Source organism: Mastigoproctus giganteus, chromosome 12 (genome assembly GCF_048544385.1).
Source record: "Mastigoproctus giganteus isolate SK-2022 chromosome 12, ASM4854438v1, whole genome shotgun sequence".
NCBI lineage: Eukaryota > Metazoa > Arthropoda > Arachnida > Uropygi > Thelyphonidae > Mastigoproctus > Mastigoproctus giganteus.
Genome location: NC_143586.1, coordinates 176,254,283 through 176,274,879, shown reverse-complemented (window position 1 = coordinate 176,274,879; position 20,597 = coordinate 176,254,283). Strand labels below are relative to the sequence as shown.

At 36.6% G+C, this 20,597-nt stretch overlaps 1 protein-coding gene across 1 annotated transcript in view; it reads left to right on the top strand.

The window, feature by feature from the left end:
- Rip11 (Rab11 interacting protein) overlaps window positions 1-19,960 on the top strand; it is a 175,569-nt gene extending 155,609 nt beyond the window's left edge. The window contains exons 9-11 of the mRNA XM_090386503.1: window positions 8,274-8,458; window positions 16,675-16,838; window positions 19,878-19,960. Of these exons, the coding sequence (XP_090242629.1) occupies window positions 8,274-8,458; window positions 16,675-16,838; window positions 19,878-19,881 (353 nt within the window). The 3' untranslated portion in view covers window positions 19,882-19,960. The remainder of the gene's footprint in view (window positions 1-8,273; window positions 8,459-16,674; window positions 16,839-19,877) is intronic.
- The last annotated feature ends 637 nt before the right edge of the window (window positions 19,961-20,597 follow it).

Below are 20,597 nucleotides of genomic sequence, written 5' to 3'. Positions count from 1 at the left end.
TTTTGTTGCAAACTATGACTACCAAGTGCCCAATATCCTTTATGAAATTTGTTGTTGCTTGTCTTCTGAAATTTTTGTTGCGCACTGAAGGTGGCATTTATTTCCACATGTTCCTTTTACTGATTTTGCTGGCACTTCCCGATTAGTTTCGGGAATGTATGCTAGACCTGAGTTTACTTTTAGCTTTTTAATTTATTTTCCATTCGCTAGGTCTTCTTGGCCTTCTAGTTTTTTAGCACATTCTTCAATGCCTGCTTCTTCATTCATCCCATTCTCTTCTTCCACGATATTATTTGGTGATCTTTGAGGCGCATGTGAAACATTAGATGAGCTATCAGAATCTGATGAATTTTCACTTGGCAAGTAATTTTTTTCCATGTCAGAATCGTCCAAATATTCTTCACTTTATTGAGCATCATTATCCTATAAAAATGATTTTTTTTTTTTTTTTTTTTTTATGTGAACCCCAAACACGAGAGGTATTAGAACCTATAGTACTTATTACCGTGCTTGGATTGGAGGTGAGAAGATATTTGTTGACATTGGACGTGAACTTCTGTAGATTGTAATTTTCAGGAAATACGTATGAAGGAAGGTTGTTCCAGAAAACGGCAGTTGAATGAATAAATGAGGAAGATGAAAAGTTGGTTCTCTGGGTTTGAAGTTGGACAGTAAATGGATGTTGGCTGGTGGCGGCACGTGTTCAGACTGTTTTGAAAGAGAGAGCAGGAATTATAGAAGCCAATTCAGAACAGTGCCCATGGAAGTATCTGTAGAAGAGGCATGCAGCAGAAACAGTGCATCTGTGAGACAGCGAGTGGAGAGACTCTGTTAGAGATAGATCATTAATTAACCTAACTGCCCTCTTCTGAATGGAATCAAGAAGCCTGAGAGAGGTTTTGGGGGCACCACCCCAGATGTGGGAACAATATTCCATGGCAGGGCGGATTTGCGATTTATACAGAATGAGCAGCTGTTTGGAAGAAAAGTAATGCCGAGACCGAAAGAGAAAACCAAGTTTTTTAGATGTAGAGGAAGCAATATTTGTAATGTGCTTGTGCCAAGAGAGATTAGAAGTCAGGGTAATCCCCAAAAGAGATATATCCTTTTGCCTAGAAATCGGATTGTCACTAAAGATAAGCATAGGAGCAGAAGAATCCTTTTTGCAAGATATAAGACGAGACTGAGTTTTAGAAGGGTTGAAATCAACTAAGTTGTCTTTGTCCCACTGGAGAATTACCTGAAGATCGGCATTTAAGGAATTGGTAGCATATTTTCGAGAAGTTTAAGCTGATTGAGCAGGACAAGATTTCTCAAAATGGAAAGTTGAATGCAATGTGCTATCATCGGCAAAACTATGGATAGGATTTCCAGTCAATGGAAGAAGGTCATTGATATACAAGAGGAAAAGAGTGGAGGAAAGAACTGAACCTTGGGGGACACCGGCATTAGTGGAGAAATTAGAAGACAGAGAGCCATCTACCATCACCCTCAGTGAGCAATCAGAGAGAAAACTGGATAACCAATTACTAAAAACAGTTGGCAAACCATAAGATGGAAGCTTGTTTAGAAGACCTTTATGCCAAACACGATCAAAAGCCTTTGAGATGTCAAGAGCAACTACTTGTGTTTCACCGAACCTTTCCATTGAATTAGTCCATAAATGGGTAACATAAGCCAGAATATCACCAGTGGATCGACACTGACGGAATCCATACTGGTGATCGTTGATCAGACGGAAGGTTTCTAGGTAGTTTAAGAGTTGGCGGTTAATTGATTTCTCCATTACTTTAGAAAGAATAGAAATAATTGCAATGGGACGATAATTGGATGGGAGGGATTTGTCACCCTTTTTAGGAACTGGCTGGATATGAGCAAATTTCCAAGCAGAAGGAAAAACGCCTTTGGAATAAGAAAGTGAAAAAAGGCGGCAAAGAATAGGAGTAAGTTCAGGAGCACAGGTTTTGAGAACAAGCGGAGAAATACCATCAGGACCTGGAGCTTTCTTAGCATCAAGATTCATCAAAATCCTTCTGATATCCTTTTGACGGAAGACCACAGGAGGCATTGAATGGAGCATGTTGGGAATGGTGGGAGGTGTTTTACCAAGATCATTAATACATGAGCTGGAAGAAAAATGGGATGCTAGCAGGTCAGCTTTATCCTTGGCTGAAGTGACAACAGAACCATCTGGTTTGGACAGAGGTGAGAGCAGAGATGGGCAAAAGTTGCGGCCAATAGCTTTGTCAAGAGACCAGAATGCTCGGCTACCATTAGGGCAAGAAGCAAGTTTTCTACTCTTAGCCTGTTCAAACTCTAGTTTGGACTGATTAATAACTGCTTTACAATTGTTGCAAGCTTTGGTGTAGGCAGAAAATGAAACTGAAGAATTAGAAACAAGCCAATTACAATATGCAACATTCTTCTTTTGGACAGCCTTAGCACATTTATTGGAAAACCAAGGTTTAGATAAAGGACAAGATATATCAAAATGTCTCAATTTTATGTATGGATGTGTATCAATACCAAGAATGCTGCTTAATAAACACAGTTGCCATTCCAAAATGTTTAATCAATATAAAAGTTATGCTTTAACTAGCATCAATGAGTTTTTAAATTTACAGTTTTTTATATAACAAAAATTAACACATTTTTATAATTAATGATTGACAGTCCGAAAAAATATATAGGACATCCGATGTATCCTCTATTAACATAATTAAGCTAACTTGAAATAATTGGATATCCATTTGATTTAAGTATAATAAAAAATAATTACAATAACAGGTATTTACACAAGGTAAACAATCTCCACTCCGAACCATACTCTGGAAATGAACATCTTCAGAAACTCTTGCAGCTTCTACAGGTATATTAGTGTCAACTACCTCATTTGATTTAGAATCTATCATTCTTACACAACATATTAACCATTAGCAACCCTCTGCTTTTTATAAATTTACCACTCATGTCTATAATTAACAATACGAAACAGAGCAACTAATCTTCTTTACATGCCACATAAAACACGCAGTAAAAGTACAAGAATAACGTCACTAACAGTTCAGCGCGATAAGGCCAGAAGCAGACAGATGACTGATAATATTTGCGCAGACATTATATTGTACCACAGCAGGCCAGTCAAGATGTAGCCTTATGGCACTGCATTTCCTTAAGAAACCTAAGGACATTTTACTGTAGCAGGGCCACAAGTCAAGATGTGGATGGATTTCCTTAAGAAACTGAAGGACATATGCTCCCTAATGGCTATTTTTAAACAAAGTATATGGTCTTACTGCAGTTATCATAACTGAATCTCCATATCATTACTCTACACGTAACTCAGTTTTTATAAAAATTCGAGATGTGGCCTTACTGCATTATATGTGCGATATGAAGAGTGCTTTAGCACATTAGCTGCTAATGTGCTGAAACACTCTCAGACAACAACCTTCTAGTAGGTCATTTTTATATAGGCAGTCTTTTATACACAGTTGTGTTAGAGCTATTAAGTTTTTTCAAGGTGTTTTCATTGTGTTAGGTGATGGAAAAGGGAATGAGCATAATTTTGTTTCAAGTTAGAAAAAAATGCAACTGAAACCTACAAATGGGAATCAAGCATATGATAATAATGCTCTGGCTTATTTGCATATGTTTTCACTGGTTTTAAAGATTTCAGGATGACCAAGGGGATATGGAAGACAATGAGTACTATGAACAAATTGACAAAAAATAATGTGACACAAATGAATTCAAGAAGAAAGATTCAGGTATGTGGTCCTTGGTCAGGGAGCTGGTAAATTGCATGAAACTAGACAAGTTATCCCAAATAATTTTAATAATTCCTAATATAGTAATGCCAAATTCAGAGAATATTCAACCAAGAAAGGGGGGAGGAAACTGAATTCAGATCTCTTTCTGGTGCAATTTTGGAAATGCTCTTGATAGCTGAGTGTGAACAGCAGCCATTTTTATAAATAAAACTAACTCAGCATCTCTGAAGAGGAACAGTCTGCTATAGTATCTTTCTTGAACAGTCATAATTAGTTGATAGCTAAAAAACAAACAGAAAAATGTTAGGCAGTTTTAAATCATTTTTTAAAACTAACATTTAAAGCATACTGTACTGGAAAACAATCCATTGGCTGTATTTTAATATAAAATGTGTTTTTTTTCATTGAAATTAAATTTTAGTAATAAAACTAGTGAAGTGCAGTGCAATGTGGACTTCCTCCTGTTTTTTCCAAATTTTCTCCTATTTTCCTCTTGCTATTTGGGGAACTCTTTTTTTTGAATGAGCAGAAGCCTGAAAAACAAGATGCATGGTATTTCAGAGACTGCTGGGAGCCATTGCGGTACAAGTAAACACATGGGTTGTGTTAGGGTAGCTAAGAATAGAAACAGGTGCAGGTATACTTGCGTGTACACCAATGCTAGGAGTTTAGTAAATAAATTTGATGAATTTGAGGTATTGCTCAAAACATCGAAGGCAGATATTGTTGGGATATCAGAGACGTGGTGTCACACAGATATAAGGGATGCGGAACTGCAATTTGGGGAGTACAACGTCTACAGAAAGGATAGACAGGATAGGAAGGGGGGAGGTGTTATGCTATTAGTTAAGAAACACATAAAAACCAAGGAAGTGAAGCTAGTCGACATCGCTGGACAGTGCAGTGTGGAGTCAGTTTGGTGTGACATAAACATTGGGAGATCAAAATTGAGAGTAGGAGTGTGCTATAGGCCTAATGACTCTGATGAGTATAATAAGGAACTGTACAGGGAAATAGAGTGGGCCAGTAAATCAGAGTGTCTTATAATGGGAGATTTTAATTTCCCAGATATTGACTGGAATTTGGGGGCTGGATACTCACACACTAGCAGGGCTTTTGTGGATTTATTGGATGATTGTTTTCTACATCAGCATGTTCTGGAGGCAACTAGAGGGAGTAATACTCTTGATTTGATTATCAGCAGTGATTCTTCATGCATTAAGAATCTGCAGATAAATGAACCACTAGGTGGCAGTGATCACAGTGTGCTGAAGTGGGATTTACTCAAAGAGGTAACTACCATTAGGGGTAAAGGGAAGGGTTATTGCTTCCGTAAAGGCAACTACGATGGACTGAGACAGTATTTAAATTCTATACAGTGGGACCAACTGATGATGTTACCAACAGCAAATTCAAAATGGGAAGCATTCAAAGAACTTATCTTGGAAGCTACTAGGCTTTACATACCAACTAAGAAATATTGTTCAAGGTTTAGGCCAAAATGGATGTCAGATGAACTAATGAGGTATATGGCAGAGAAGAAAAATGCATGGGATACTTACAAATTAACACATGACACAGAAGCCTATGATAGATACAAGTTGATGTGCAACCAAGTTACAAAGGAGGTTAGGCAGGCGAAGGCAGATTACGAGAAATCCTTGGCAAGGGATGCAAAGGAAAACAGCAAAGAGTTCTTTACTTATGTAAACTCTAGAAGGAAAGGGATGAATCAGATTGGTCCACTTGATATTGATGGGTCAACTGTTGATGATCCTGCTCAGGTAGCTAACAAACTAAATGAATATTTTGCATCGACATTCACACATGAGGAGTTATTCAGCGAGGGGAATGCCAGAGGTGTATTCAACTCTAGCAGTAAGCTACAGAATCTTGAAATAACTGGGAGTAAAGTGGAGGAGAAACTGTTGAAGATAAACACAAGAAAGGCACCCGGTGTGGATGGGATCTATCCAGTTATATTAAAGGAGGCAGCAAAGGAAGTAAGCAAACCCTTAGCCATAATTATGAGAGCTTCCTTGGACTCAGGGGAGGTACCCATAGACTGGAAATGTGCAAATGTGACCCCAATTCACAAAGGAGGATCAAAGGCTGACATACGTAATTATAGACCTGTGAGCTTAACTTCTGTTCCAGGAAAATTAATGGAGGCACTGGTTAAAGAAGCACTGCAGGATCATTTAGACAAGACTTCAGTTATAGCTCAGACACAGCATGGTTTTGTTAAGGGGAAGTCTTGCCTGACCAACTTGATTGGATACTATGATGCAGTCACAAAAGAACTGGATGCAGGGAATAACTTTGATATTATATACTTGGATCTTAGAAAGGCTTTTGATACAGTTGCACATGGAAGACTGCTACACAAATTGGAGCAGTGTGGCATTGGAGGCAAATTGCTGCTATAGATAAAGGGGTGGTTGAGGGGGAGAAGACAGAGAGTGGTAATCAATGGACACTGCTCATCGTGGACTGATGTTATTAGTGGAGTCCCTCAGGGCTCAGTGTTGGGTCCATTATTGTTTTCTGTATTTATAAATGATATTGATGATGGTATATCGGGATTAATGTCCAAGTTTGCAGACGATACAAAGGTTGGCAGGGTTGTCAAGGACACTATGCTGCTGCAACAGGATCTGGAAAGGTTGAGCAGATGGGCTGAGAGGTGGCAAATGAAGTTTAACATTGATAAATGTAAAGTACTACACATGGGAAACAGCAACCCCAGAGCAACGTATCAACTCTGTGGTACAACACTGACAGTGGTAGAGAATGAAAGGGACTTGGGGGTGGTTGTGCAGGCAGATATGAAGTTCTCTGAGCAGTGCAGACGGGCTGCAAGAGTAGCTCATGGAGTATTGTCAATGATATACAGGAATTTTTCCAGCAGGGATAAGGAGGTGATTATTCCATTGTATAAGGCGATGGTCAGGCCACACCTAGAGTACTGTATACAGGTCTGGAGGCCTCATTTCAAGAAGGATGTAGAGCTGCTGGAACGAGTACAGAGAAGGGCAACAAGATTAGTGAATGGAACAAAGGGGTGCTCTTACGAAGAAAGGCTTAAGTTTTGCAAATTACAGTGTCTGGAGACTAGGCACCAGCGAGGTGATCTGATAGAGGTGTATAAAGCCTTGAATGATTTAAGCATGCTCAATGCTGATGGGATTCTTCCTCTAGCTCAGAATAATCACCTGAGAGGGCATAAATTCAAATTGAGGAAAGACAGATGTAGGATAGACGTGCGGAAATTTGCCTTTAGCCAGCGGGTGGTTGGTTGGTGGAACAGACTTCCATCCCTTGTGGTGGAGGTTGATAGCCTAAATAAGTTTAAGGCTCAGCTGGACAGGTATTTTGAACGAACAGAGGGGTGAAGTGGAAGTGGTTTTTTTTTTTTTTTTTGGCTGATGCTGCATAAGCTTGCTTTCTTGCATCAAAATGCCTCTACTAATGCTAATGCTAATATCAAAGTTGATAGCTAAAAAACAAACAGAAAAATGTTAGGCAGTTTTAAATCATTTTTTAAAACTAACATTTAAAGCATACTGTACTGGAAAACAATCCATTGGCTGTATTTTAATATAAAATGTGTTTTTTTTTCATTGAAATTAAATTTTAGTAATAAAACTAGTGAAGTGCAGTGCAATGTGGACTTCCTCCTGTTTTTTCCAAATTTTCTCCTATTTTCCTCTTGCTATTTGGGGAACTCTTTTTTTTGCCTGTTTTGGCCAAAAAAAAAAAAAAACTCCAGTTTTATTCCTGCCTACAAACACCAAATCTCCAACTTTTTGTAAGTCCAAAGATGGGAACTATATAGATGAGTGACAATATAAAGAAAATTCCTAAGAAGAAATAGGACATACAGGGATAGAGAATATAATAATGAGATAGAGAATTATAATAAGAGAAATTGAGAAAAGATGAAAATTAAAAATTACTAATACCAAAGAATATAGGAAGAGGTATATGGATGGATATATTAAGGTATATTAAGTCTTAAATCAAAGAAATTTCAACGGTTCTCCTGCACTCGCTTGTCAATTTTTTTTTTTTTTTTAATTTACACTGTTATTGTCAGTAGTATTTTTCTAGATTTTAAAGGTATTGTTTCTAACTTGGTCCATAATGATGATAATATTTTCTGAATGTGGTTTGTATTTTAAAAATGTTGAATTAAGTAGAATCAATCTACTCATTGTTTGTGCAACAAGTCATACAGCCAAATTGATAGTTCTGGTGGCTCCACTGGTGGTTGTTTATTATACACTATTTGTATAATAAACAACCACTTATAATTGGCATTTATTCAATTTATATAAGCACATATGACTTGCCTATATTTATATCTGAGGCAGGATATGATTTTCTTTTCCCATTTTGCTATGCTACCACTTCAATAAATATTTCATCATATAAGTATGGTTTTTGTTTTAATTTAGGTTATCATTTTGTATGTAATATAAATGAAAATTTTTACAGGCTTACGAAGACACACAGTTCATATTCCCGACACTACAAATGTGAATTCAGAATTTTGTAGTCAAGAAGAGTCCTCTGCAAAATCAAGTGAAGCATTAACTAGATTGCTGTCTAAAGATTTAACTCTGATAGTAGAAGGTGCTTCTGTTGAAGCAGTTAAAAAGTATGAAAAAATGACTCATCAGGTTAGTGATAAGAAATATATTGACACACACACCACTAAATAATGTTGATAAGGATAATGTTCCAAGATTGGATCTCATGGCGAGATCCAATCTTCCTTACATTTTTAGGGTACAGCTCTAAAACAGTGTTTGCAGGCCGGACGCTAGTTACTACACTGGACCAAACCTATTGGTAACTCTTTAGGAGGCTTCTGGATTAGCTAGCGTATAATCTTACTACCTCTACTCTGCCAGATAGTGACTGGAGGGAGTCCGAGTAGTGTGTATGCGGGGGCATTGTCGAGGCCACGTTATGTCAAGGATCTGGGTATATTCTTACCACATGTATGCCATATCCAAAAATTTCATTACTTCATACAGCATGTCCCACCCACTTTTTCTTACTATTGAATACACCATGAATTGTCAAACTAATACAGTAATCTTATCTGCAAAAAAATATCTAAACCTTCCAAACACTTCCTAGTTCATTTCCCAAATATACGTGGTCTCAATTCTAATCTCAACGATATCCATTTTCACTTGCAGTCTGCCAAGCCCCATGTACTTTTTTCTGACAGAATCTCAGTTGATTCAACTACTGCTCATCTCAGTTGCCCAAATTATTCGCTATGTGATTCCTATTGCCTCAAAGGTGGTACTTGTGCATATGTCAGATCCGGTAATCCCTGTCAGAGACTTGGTAATTTGGAATCTTCTCTTTTCGATCTTCTCTAGCTTAAAATCTCTCTACCTCATTCTGTCACATTAATCTGTTGGCTCTACCGTTCTCCCAACTCCACTAATCACTTGGAGTTCTCTGACTTCCTCTCTTTGCAACTTGACTTTCTCCAGTCCAACTTTCCTAACATCAGCCATTTTCAATCCACTGCAGGATGAAGACCTCTCTAGCAACTTTCTAGTTCCTTCTGTTTTGTGCAATGGCTATCCATTTACTACCCACAAACTCATGAATTTCATCTGTCCATCTCCGCCTTTGTCTTCCAGATTTTCTCTTAGCTCCTCTTGGGTACCATGCTGTTATTTTCTTAGTCCATCTGTGATCATGTCTTCGAGCTATGTGGCCTGCCCAAGACCATTTTAGTTCTTTAGTTTTGATAAGAATGTCCTTTACTTGAGTTTGCTGCCTAATCCATGTGTTCCTCTTCTTATCTAACAGTCAGTCAATATAATTCATTCCATTCTTCGCTCTGTAGTTCTCAGCTTCTCTTCCATTCTTTTGGTGAGTGCCCACGTTTCACTTGGGCACTCACCAAAGTCATAGTGGGGAGTGTACATTGGTTCATTATTTTACATTTCAGACAAATTGCGATATTGCTCCTCAGTGTGTGACTATATTTCCTGAATGCTATCCATCCAAAATTTATTCTTCTCTTGACTTCTATCCATTTATCATTATTACAGCTAATGACTTGTCCCAGATAAGTATACGACTCCACCTTTTCAATTACTGCTCCTCAATCATTATATCCATTTCTGTGGCATACTTGTTCATCATTACTTTTGTTTTAGCCATATTCATCTTTAGTCCAAAATCCTTTCTAAATCTGCATAACTGATTAAGATTTTCCTCCAATTCTTTGGGATCGTGGCTTATGACCACAATGTCATCTGCAAATCGTAAATGGTTTAGGTACTCTCCGTTCACATTGACTCCTTTCTGCGACCAGTCTAATCTTCTGAAAGCTTCCTCAAGGGTAGCAGTAAACAACTTTGGAGATGTTGTGTTTCCTTGTCGAACTCCTTTCTCAATTTTAAATTTGCTACTGTCTTTGTCTAGTCTAATAAAGGAGGTAGCATTCTCATATATTTTCTTCAAAATCATAATATATGGGGTATCTATGCCTTGTCTTTCCAGTGCCCAAAACATTGCCTTATGGTGTATGGAGTCAAATGCCTTTTCATAATCCACAAATGTCAGTCATAATGGTGTTTATATTCATTTCCTTTCTCCATTAGCTGTGATATTATGTGAAGGTGATCCATAGTTGAGAATCCTGTCCTAAAGCCAGCATGCTCTTTCGGTTGATTCTCATCAAGTATTCTTTCTAATCTGTTAGTAATGACCCTTGTGAACAACTTGTAGATATGGGATAACAAGTTAATTGGTGTATAATTTCCGATTTATCTCCTTTCTTATGCAGCAAAACTATGATTGCATTATTCCACTGCTTAGGCATCACACCTTTTATAATGCACTTTGTGAAGAGCCTTGCCAGTTTTTGTGTTATGTCTCTTCCTCCCAATTTTAACAACTCTACAGTAACTTCATCATCCCCCCGGGGCTTTCTGATTCTTCATTTTCTTCAATGCATGTTCTACCTCATCAGGAAGAATATTGGGTATGTCGTATGTGTTGCTAATTTGTAATCCATCTTCCCCACTGCAATCCATCATTCCCTTGCTCCTTGTATAATTCTCTATAGTAGTCTTCTGCTATTTGAATTATGCTTCTCTTCTGTTTATAAGTACACCATCACTATTCTTCAGTATCATTTTCAGTTTCAGTATCATTTGTCTTTCTGTATTACTGCTCATGGCTGCTGATTTAAATCCTTTGTTTTCCTTTAATGTTTGTTCTACTTTTCTTGTGTTAAATTTTCTTATGTCCTCTCTGAGTCTCTTTTAATGGCTTTGCATAACTCAGTATACTCAATTTTCTCCTTGTCAGTGTTTTTCTTGCTCTTAATTTGTCGTCTTTGTTTCATCATGACAAGTGTTTCTTGACTGATTTTTTCTTCTTTGGATTTCTTTTTACCTATAGGTTTCTTGGGCTTTATCACTTTCAGAAAGTTGTAATATTCCTTGTCGATATCTTGGTCCTGAACAGTCTGCAGAATCTCAAACTTGTTCTTAAGTTCCAGTATATACTGCTTTTTCTCCTCTTCTGTTATCTCAAAGACCGTATTATTTACTCAAGTCAGTTTTTTCCTTTCTTTTTTCTATATCAAGTGTGTATCTTACCATTCTGTGATCACTTCCAACATTTACCTTGTTCAGGATAGTAACATTATTCACGATATATCTTCTGTTAGTGAGAATGAAGTCAATTTCATTAGTTGTTAATCCATTTGGGTGCTTCCATGTCCACTTTCTGTTCACCTTTTCTTGAAAAAAAGGGTTCATTACTGACATTCCTCTAGATTCTGCAAATTCCACCAGTCTTTCACCTCCTCCAATAGTTTCCCTTTCTGCACTGTTTTGTCTCTTTCCAACCTTAGCATTGAAATCCCCCAATATGATAGTGTAGTGAGTTTTCTGTTAATCTAGAAGACTCAATTTCGATGTACATTTCTTTAACCTCTTCATCGCTCTATGTTGGTGCATAAATCATAACCTTTATCTTATACCTATTAGAAATCCTGAGTAGTGGTCTTCGCACCCTTGGTGATGTACTTTTGAATTCCAAAATGTTTTTTATATCTTTATGGACACCTTCACTCCTTTCACCATTTCCATTGGTGTACAGCAGATTTCCACTTGATAAACTTATAAGTGATTCATTTCATCTTGTTTCAGCCAAACTGATGATATTCTTAACAGTGAGGTAATTTTCCTTGGTGATTTTAATGCTCAAAACTCCAGCTGGCTTCCATTTTCTAGTCACACCAACCCAGCTGGTCGAGATGCTGAGGCTTTTGCAATTACTAATGACCTTGCACAGATTGTTCATTTACCTACAAGGATACTGGACAATCTTAACCATACAGCCAATACACTATCTTTTTCTCACAAACAACCCTTCTCAGTATACGGTAGAAGTGATTGGTCCTTTAGGCACCTCAGATCACAACTTGGTGGTAGTCTCTTCTCCATGGCTGTTCCCAACCTCATGTTGTTTGGCATTACAAGAATGTAAAATGAGATGACCTGCGAGATTTCTTTTCTTCTTTTCCTTGGTCGGATTACTGTTTCAAAACTTCTGATGTCAACATTTGCTCAGATCATGTCAGTGAAATTATTTTTGTAGGATTAGAATCCTTTATCCCACACTCCACTTTAAAATCTCGTCCTTTATTTCTCCACTTGTTCTCAAAACCTGTGCTCCTGAACTTACTCCTGTTCTTTGCCACCTTTTTTCACTTTCTTATTCCAAAGGTGTTTTTCTTTCTGCTTAGAAATTTGCTCATATCCAGCCAGTTCCTAAAAAGGGTGACAAATCCCTCCCATCCAGTTATTGTCCCATTGCAATTACTTCTACTCTTTCTAGACTAAACCTTGGTTTTCCAGTAAATGTGCTAAGGCTGTTCAAGAGAAGAATGTTGCATATCGTAATTGGCTTGATTCCATTCCAATTCTTCAGTTTCATTTTCTGCCTACGCCAAAGCTCTCAACAATTGTAAAGAAGTTATTAATCAGTCCAAACTAGATTTTGAACAGGCTAAGAGTAGAAAAGTTTCTTCTTGCCCTAATGGTATCCGAGCATTCTGGTCTCTTGACAAAGCTATTAGCCACAACTTTTACCCATATCTGGTCCCATTTCTGTCAAAACCAGATGGTTCTGTTTTCACTTCAGTCAAGGATAAAGCTGACCTCCCATATTTCTTCTAACTCATGTATTAATGACCTTGGTAAAACACTTCCCAGCATTCCTAACATGCTCCATTCAATGCCTCCTGTGGTCTTCTGTCAAAAGGATGTCAGAAGGATGTTGACCAATCTCGATGCTAAGAAAGCTCCAGTTCCTGATGGTATTTCTCGTCTTATTCTCAAAACCTGTGCTCCTGAACTTACTCCTGTTTTTTGCTGCCTTTTTTCACTTTCTTATTCCAAAGGTGTTTTTCCTTCTGCTTGGAAATTTGCTCATATCCAGTCAGTTCCTAAAAAGGGTGACAAATCCCTCCCATCCAATTATTGTCCCATTGCAATTACTTCTACTCTTTCTAAAGTAATGGAGAAATCAATTAACTGCCAACTCTTAAACTACCTAGAAACCATCCGTCTGATCAATGATCACCAGTATGGATTCAGTCAATGTTGATCTACTGGTGATATTCTGGCTTATGTTACCCATTTACGGACAAATTCAATGGAAAAGTTTGGTGAAACACAAGCAGTTGCTTGTGACATCTCAAAGGCTTTCAATCATGTTTGTCATAAAGGTCTTCTAAACAAGCTTCCATCTTATGGTGTGCCAACTATTTTAGTAATTAGTTATCCAGTTTTTTCTCTGATCGCTCACTGAGGGTGATGGCTCTGTCTTCTAACTTCTCCACTAATGCTGGTGTGAAGGAATATTGTGCACGAAAAAAAAGCAAAATTAGAAATGGCTAATAACACTATAGGAATGTAATCCCTGATTACATTCCTATAGTGTCTACACAAGCTGACAGTGAGTTTGAAAAACTAGTGTACAAAAACCCATTTGGATTTAGTTGTACTGTTTGTGATCATTTACGGTTTCAATTAGATTTGAAACCATTTCCAACAACTTCATATGAATTACTTAAAAATGAATTTGCTTTACAAGAAGTGAGTATTTTCATGACGTGTAATACATGTCATACTTCATTAAAAGAGGGATGGATAGCAACTATAGCCACGTCAAATGGATTTATCTATCCAACATATCCTACTCATTTGCCTCCATTGGATGTTGTAACTGAGCGTTTGATATCATCACGATTACCCTTTATGCAAATTTGTCATTTACGTTATGAACACTGACAATATGGGATCATTGGACAAGTAATAAGTACCAGTTAATGTAAATATGATGGTTCATCAGTTACCTAAAGAATTAGATGACGATTTTGCCATTAATGTACATATAAAACGAAGCCTCATACATAAATCATCATATCTACAAGGATATGTGCAGAAGAAAATATGGTTATGGTATTTGATAAATTCACCTTTGTATAAATTCCATGGCATAAAAGTGAGTTACAATTTCTTGGGGACAAATGATGACAGTGAACAAGAACATTCAGATGAAATTGTGGAAACTCTCAATAATGTTATTGTTAATTCAATAACGAAGATTATTATGGTCTGAAGATAAATATTTATGCATAGTACCGGGTCAGAAATCATCTCCAACAAGTTTTATATTTAATATTAGCATAGGCAAATATTGCATCAGCGATATTTGCCTTTGCCAAAAAAAAAAAAAAAAAATTATTCCACCCATCCACTAGCTCCAAATGTTTGTCAAGTTCTGCCTTGAATCTATTTAAGCTATTAACTTCTACAAAGGCAGATGGAAGTTTGTCTTTTTATTACCATTATCTGACTCATAACTTTTAGATAAACATTGTAATGCAACCGTGCGTGGCACCTCCGTAGCTAGGAGCAGCAGTGCATAGCACACTCTTCTTGATTTGACTGGGGTTCAAGCCCATGACCACCAAATATGGAAAGTACAGGGAATGACCACCGCATATCCCCGGAGCAATATGGCCTTAGTTGCTAATGCTCCTAAAAACCAGATAACAAACAAACAAGAAGCTACCGTGCGTGTGAGGGCGCGCGTGTGTGTTCACTTATTAAAATATGTTGATGAGGAATATGTCAGCAGAATGTTTAAGCCAAGTATGCAACAAATTACTATAACATATGGGTGCTATAGTAATTATTATATATTATTATTATTATTATTAAGCATAAGGGTGTCATAGAAGGAATATGTTCCTAAAATAATTTAGAAGTTAACAGCCTAAAATAAAAGTAGCAATGCCCATTGATTGTACCTGCTGAATTATATGACATGTCACTAGGAAAGAACTGAAACCGATTACAATGTAACTAACACAAACAGCTAATCATTAAGACTAAATTAATTTTTCACTGCATAAGGACCATTTATGTTATGCAAATCTGTTGCATCAGAATGCTGACTGGAGTATCTGTCAGTCATTATGATTTGTTTAATGTTTGAAATGCAGTGATCAACCATTAAGTCCCCATCTAATGAGATGGGGTTCGATTGTTGATCTATTTTATTTTTGCTGTTCATTTTATTTTGTTTAATACGCATGTAGAAGAGATGGATAAAGCGGCATTTGATGAAGGATATATGGATGACAAAGAATAGTATGTGCTGAAGATGGGCAAAAGGTTATTGATAATATTAGATTTGCAGATGATATGGCACTGATGTCAGATTCTGAGGAAGGATTGCAGAAATTGATATGCTTAAGCAAAGTTGTCATAGGTTTACAGTGAAAATAAATGTTGGGTAGTCAAAGATTATGAGAGTGGGAAAAGGCACGAGTTAAATACCGAAATAGGAGGGGGGGAGAGAGAGAGAGAATAGAACACTTGAGTATAGGAAGCCTTATGGTGAAAGAAGCAAAGAACAGAAGAGAAATAGGAACAAGAATAACAGTGGGCAAAAAAGCTTTTGAAAAGAGAAGAACATGTGGGAGATTAGTTTAAGGGAAAAAACTGGTGTGGTACTTTATGGAGCAGGGACATGGAAATTGAGAATGGAAAATATTTGAAGATTGGAAAGTGTTGAGATGAAGGATGGAAAAGAAAGGATGAGTTGATAAAGTGAGAAATTATGTTTTGAGAGTGGTGGATGAGATGTTTGACTGAAATATTCAAAAGGCATAAGAGATATTGGATTGGACATAGGCTACAAGGTGAGGGATTGATAAAGGATGCAGAAATTGATAAAATGAAGCCTCATACATAAATCATCATATCTACAAGGATATGTGCAGAAGAAAATATGGTTATGGTATTTGATAAATTCACCTTTGTATAAATTCCATGGCATAAAAGTGAGTGACAATTTCTTGAGGACAAATGATAGTGAACAGGAACATTCAGATGAAATTGTGGAAACTGTCAACAATGATGAACTATTGTTAATTCATCAGTCCCTCACAAGGTGAGAGATTGATGATGTGGTGGAGAGAAAAATTGAGAGGAAGAGACTCATAAGGAGATGGAGGAAACTACGATAGTGAATTGAGAGGGGATGGCAAATATGGAGAAAAGCGAAGAGGAAGACTGAAGATAGGGAGAAGTAAAATTCTGTGTGTGTGCACACACAATCCTGCGTTTGACAGAACTGATAATAACAAAATTATGTATTTTAAAAAAATAAAATAGTCTGTATTTAGGAAGGTAGAAAAAGTGTCAGTAATTAACTTTAAAACAAATTTTTTTTTGTTTTTTTACTACCATGTTCATATTGTAGAAATAAAATAAATGATTTTATTTCTACAATAGAGGTTAATAAAAGTAACTTTTTATATATCTAGGAACTGGTGAATTTGGTTGTAAATCAACAGATATTGCTAGAGCACCAGAATGACAAGATCAGGGACTTAGAAGCATATATTGATAATCTGCTAGTTAAAGTAATGGAAACTACACCACGAATCTTGCAGGCTCCATACAGACCTATCAATCCTGCTTTTTACAGGTAATTTTTCTTTGTTTTGCTTAGTTGCTGCATTTATTTTTAATGAAATATTATTTATTATTCCTTTCTAGGTGGTACACTGACTCCATAATTTTCCCTGGAACAGAAATCAAGCAAACAGGTCTAATTACTCATGTCACCTTTTGATTCCCCTTTGCGAATTAGGGATAGAGTCCTCCTCTGAATCCAAGGATACTTGTCATAATTATTGCTGAAGTTTTTCTTACCTCCTTTGCTGCTTCTCTTAATATAATTGGATATTATTATTATGTATAAGGTGGCACCTAGACTTCCGTCTATCTCCACCTGATAAAGTTGACTTTGTGCAGAACCTCTGCAAAATAGACCTGTATGGAAGGTCTCTTCGCCATCAGGGAGAAGCTGTCACCTGCACAGCCGCTCCCCGTTGGCGAATAGACCCTAATGGCGGCCCATATTCACTTGGTGCTGGGCCTGGTCTTCTATTTTAAGTGCCTCATGCACAAAAATCCCGCACCCACCGGAAGTAGTGCTATGCCGGTGGGTGCCAGCAATCCCACTCCCAGGCTGCCCACACCTGAGAGCCAGCAAAAAAAAAAAAAAAAATATATATATATATATAATTGGATAGATTCCACCCACCCCAGGTGCTGTTTTTATATTTGGTTTCAACAATTTCTCTTCAACTTTCTTCTCGGTTATCACAATATAGTTAGCCGGCGGGTGGTTGATAGTTGGAACAAACTTTCATCTGTCATAGTGGAGGTTGAAAACTTAAGTTCAAGGCAGAACTGGACAAACATTTGGAGTGAATGGGTGAAATGGGAAGGGATTTTTTTATTTTTTGGCTGATGCTATATAAGCTTCCTTTCTTGCATCATATGCCTCTACTAATGCTAATATTATTCAGCTCATTGTTAGAATTTGACATAGTTCTAGCATCTATATCATTAAAAATTTCTCATGTATGAATGTAGATGCAAAATTCCTTTCAGTTTATCAGAAGCTTGATCAGTTAAACCATTCTTATTTAGTGGGCCAATGTTATTCACCACCTTCCTCCTAGTGTTTACACAAGTAAAATCTTTGCTGCTTATCTTAGACAGTAACTTTCCATAATCTGCCTTTGCTTGCCTAAAGCCCTTTGTATTTTGATTTCAGACTAGTTGATGGTATTTACTCAATTACATTAAAAGATGTTACAAAGGAGGTAGTTTAGTATTAACAGGGCAAATGATGCAAGAAATGAAGCTTATATGGCATCTGGAAAAAAAAAAAAAAAAAAAACCCATTTAGTTAAATTGTTATGAGAGCATTCTTAGTTTTTGTTGAAGTACCTGCTGATTGCAGATATATCTCCTAAGGGTGAAGTAAAAGAGTACAAACATGTCAATTTAACCTCTATGCCAGAAAAAATAATGATATAAACAGTTGAGATGATTCCTCCTCAACTTTGTGACAAGCTACTATGAGCTTGTCACAAAGGAAGTGGATAAATAATTTTGATATCTACTCAGATATCAGTAAAGCCTCTGATTGTCTACCACATGTATGGTTGTATAAATTGGAGTTTGTGACATTATGAGAAATTTTTTTCCTATGAATAATGGGATGGTGGTAGGAGACAAGGAGTGGTTATAAATGGATGCTGCTGTTCACGAACCACTATAATGAGTGGGGTTCCATAAGGGTCAGTGTTGAGCCTCATTTTATTGTTAATATTTATTATCGACGTATTTCAAGAATAACATAGTTCAGTGGTGTCAAACTCACAGTAGTACAGTATAAAAAAGATCTAGAAGTAATTGAATAATCTGACATGAAATTTTCCGAGCAGTGCAGATGGACTGCTAGAACATCTCATGGAATTCTCACAATGATATACAGAAACTTTTCCAGCAAGTACAATCATCACCTCTTTGACCTAATGGTTAGGCCAAATCTGAATACAGGTTTGGAAACCTCATTTCAGGAAGGAAAGACCTATAAAGGGTGCAGTGAAGAGCAATAAAGTTAGGTAGAAGCATTTCCTACCAAGTTCTGTAGGTTGCAGCTCTCTTGAAACTAGGCCTCTGCAGGATGACCCAACTGGAAAGTATAACTTCAAAAGAGTTAAGTAAACTAAATACTGTTGGTGCCTTCTCAGTTGGCGCACGTGCACACACACTTCAATTGTAAAAGGATGATCACAGATGTGCAATAAGTTGCATTCAGTCAGTGTAATCGATTTGTTGGAATAAACCTATTGTGGAGGTAGATAGTTTTTCATAAATTTAGAGAGAGTATTGACAAATTACTGTAAGGAATGAACATATGGAGTTTTACTGTTGGTGCCATACAACTTTTTTGTTTTTTTCCATCATGTGTTTAATACTAATGCTAAATAGTTTGGTCAAAGACTAATCTGTCACAAACTTTGACATACTCAGTTTGTTTTTGAAAGATTAAAAAGGTATACATTTTGAATATTACTATATAAGGAAATAGTTTGATGATTTTATTGATTTACATAGATTAATACAGTTTTTGGAGATGGACATGTTTGTTGTCAACACATACACAAAACAGCACAAAGCTCAGAGTGCAATTAAGCAGTGCTGTAAACATAAAGGCACATGAAATTAACAACTAATCAATGATGGCACACTGATTGAATACTTTTCAGTAATACTTAGCTTTTTCTATATACTTCATAGTTTATTTGTTTGTGTTGATGTTAGTTTACATATGTACAAATAAACTGTTTATAAAATTTTTAGATTTGTTCTGATTGTCAGCTCAGCACAAAAGTGCTCACTTTTAGCAATGAATTTCAAGCATTTAACTTTCAACCATTATGTACAAATTTTCTGAATGCTGGGGATTGTTTTTTTTCAACATTCCAAAAATTACAGCACATTGAATGAGTTCTCTCACATTCGGGTGGCAGCAAAAATGTTAAGTGATTTGAATCTTTTGTCCAGTGCTCTATTTCTTAACATTAGAACATATAAAACTGTTTTACATTAAATTTGAATGAATGTTAATGATTTATTCTACTGTATTCTTTTCTTTTAACAGGTGAATCTGTTGCTAAGGAATAACTATGCACTACCCATGGACCAAACTGTACTATAGTTCCTATTAGAAATGACATAGATATTTTCTTTTTCTTCTGTGTATTTTTTGATATTATCCAATCACAACTGACATAATGTACATGTGAAATTTAATGCTGTACATATAAGTATAAATGTATATTAATGATATATTTTAATAATTGTATTGAAAATATTTTTATTTATGCTGTCCAAGTTTCTGCTATTTGTTCAACCCTTGTAACTTGACTATAGAGTTGAGTCATTTTTGCTTAAGTTAAATAAAGTAATGGAATTAAAATTCTGTATTTCATATATTAGCATAGGTATATGATACAAGAAAGCAAGCTTATATAAAAAAGCCAAAAAACCCTCCCATTTCACCCATCCATTCACTCCAAATCTTTGTCTAGTTCTGTCTTGAACTTATTTAAAAATTGTTGACATCCACTACATCAGATGGAAGTTTGTTCCAACTATCAACCATCCACTGGCTAAAGGAGAATTTCCGCACATCTATTCTACAATTATCTTTCCTCAGTTTGAATTTATGTCCCCTCAGGTGAGTAATCTGAGCGAGAGAAAGAATCCCATTGGCATTGCTCAAACCATTTTGGCCTTAAACCATTAAGCCTTATACACTTCAATTAGATCACCTCTCTTGGCAGCGCCTCCATAGCCAGGTGGGCGGGAGCAGCAGTGT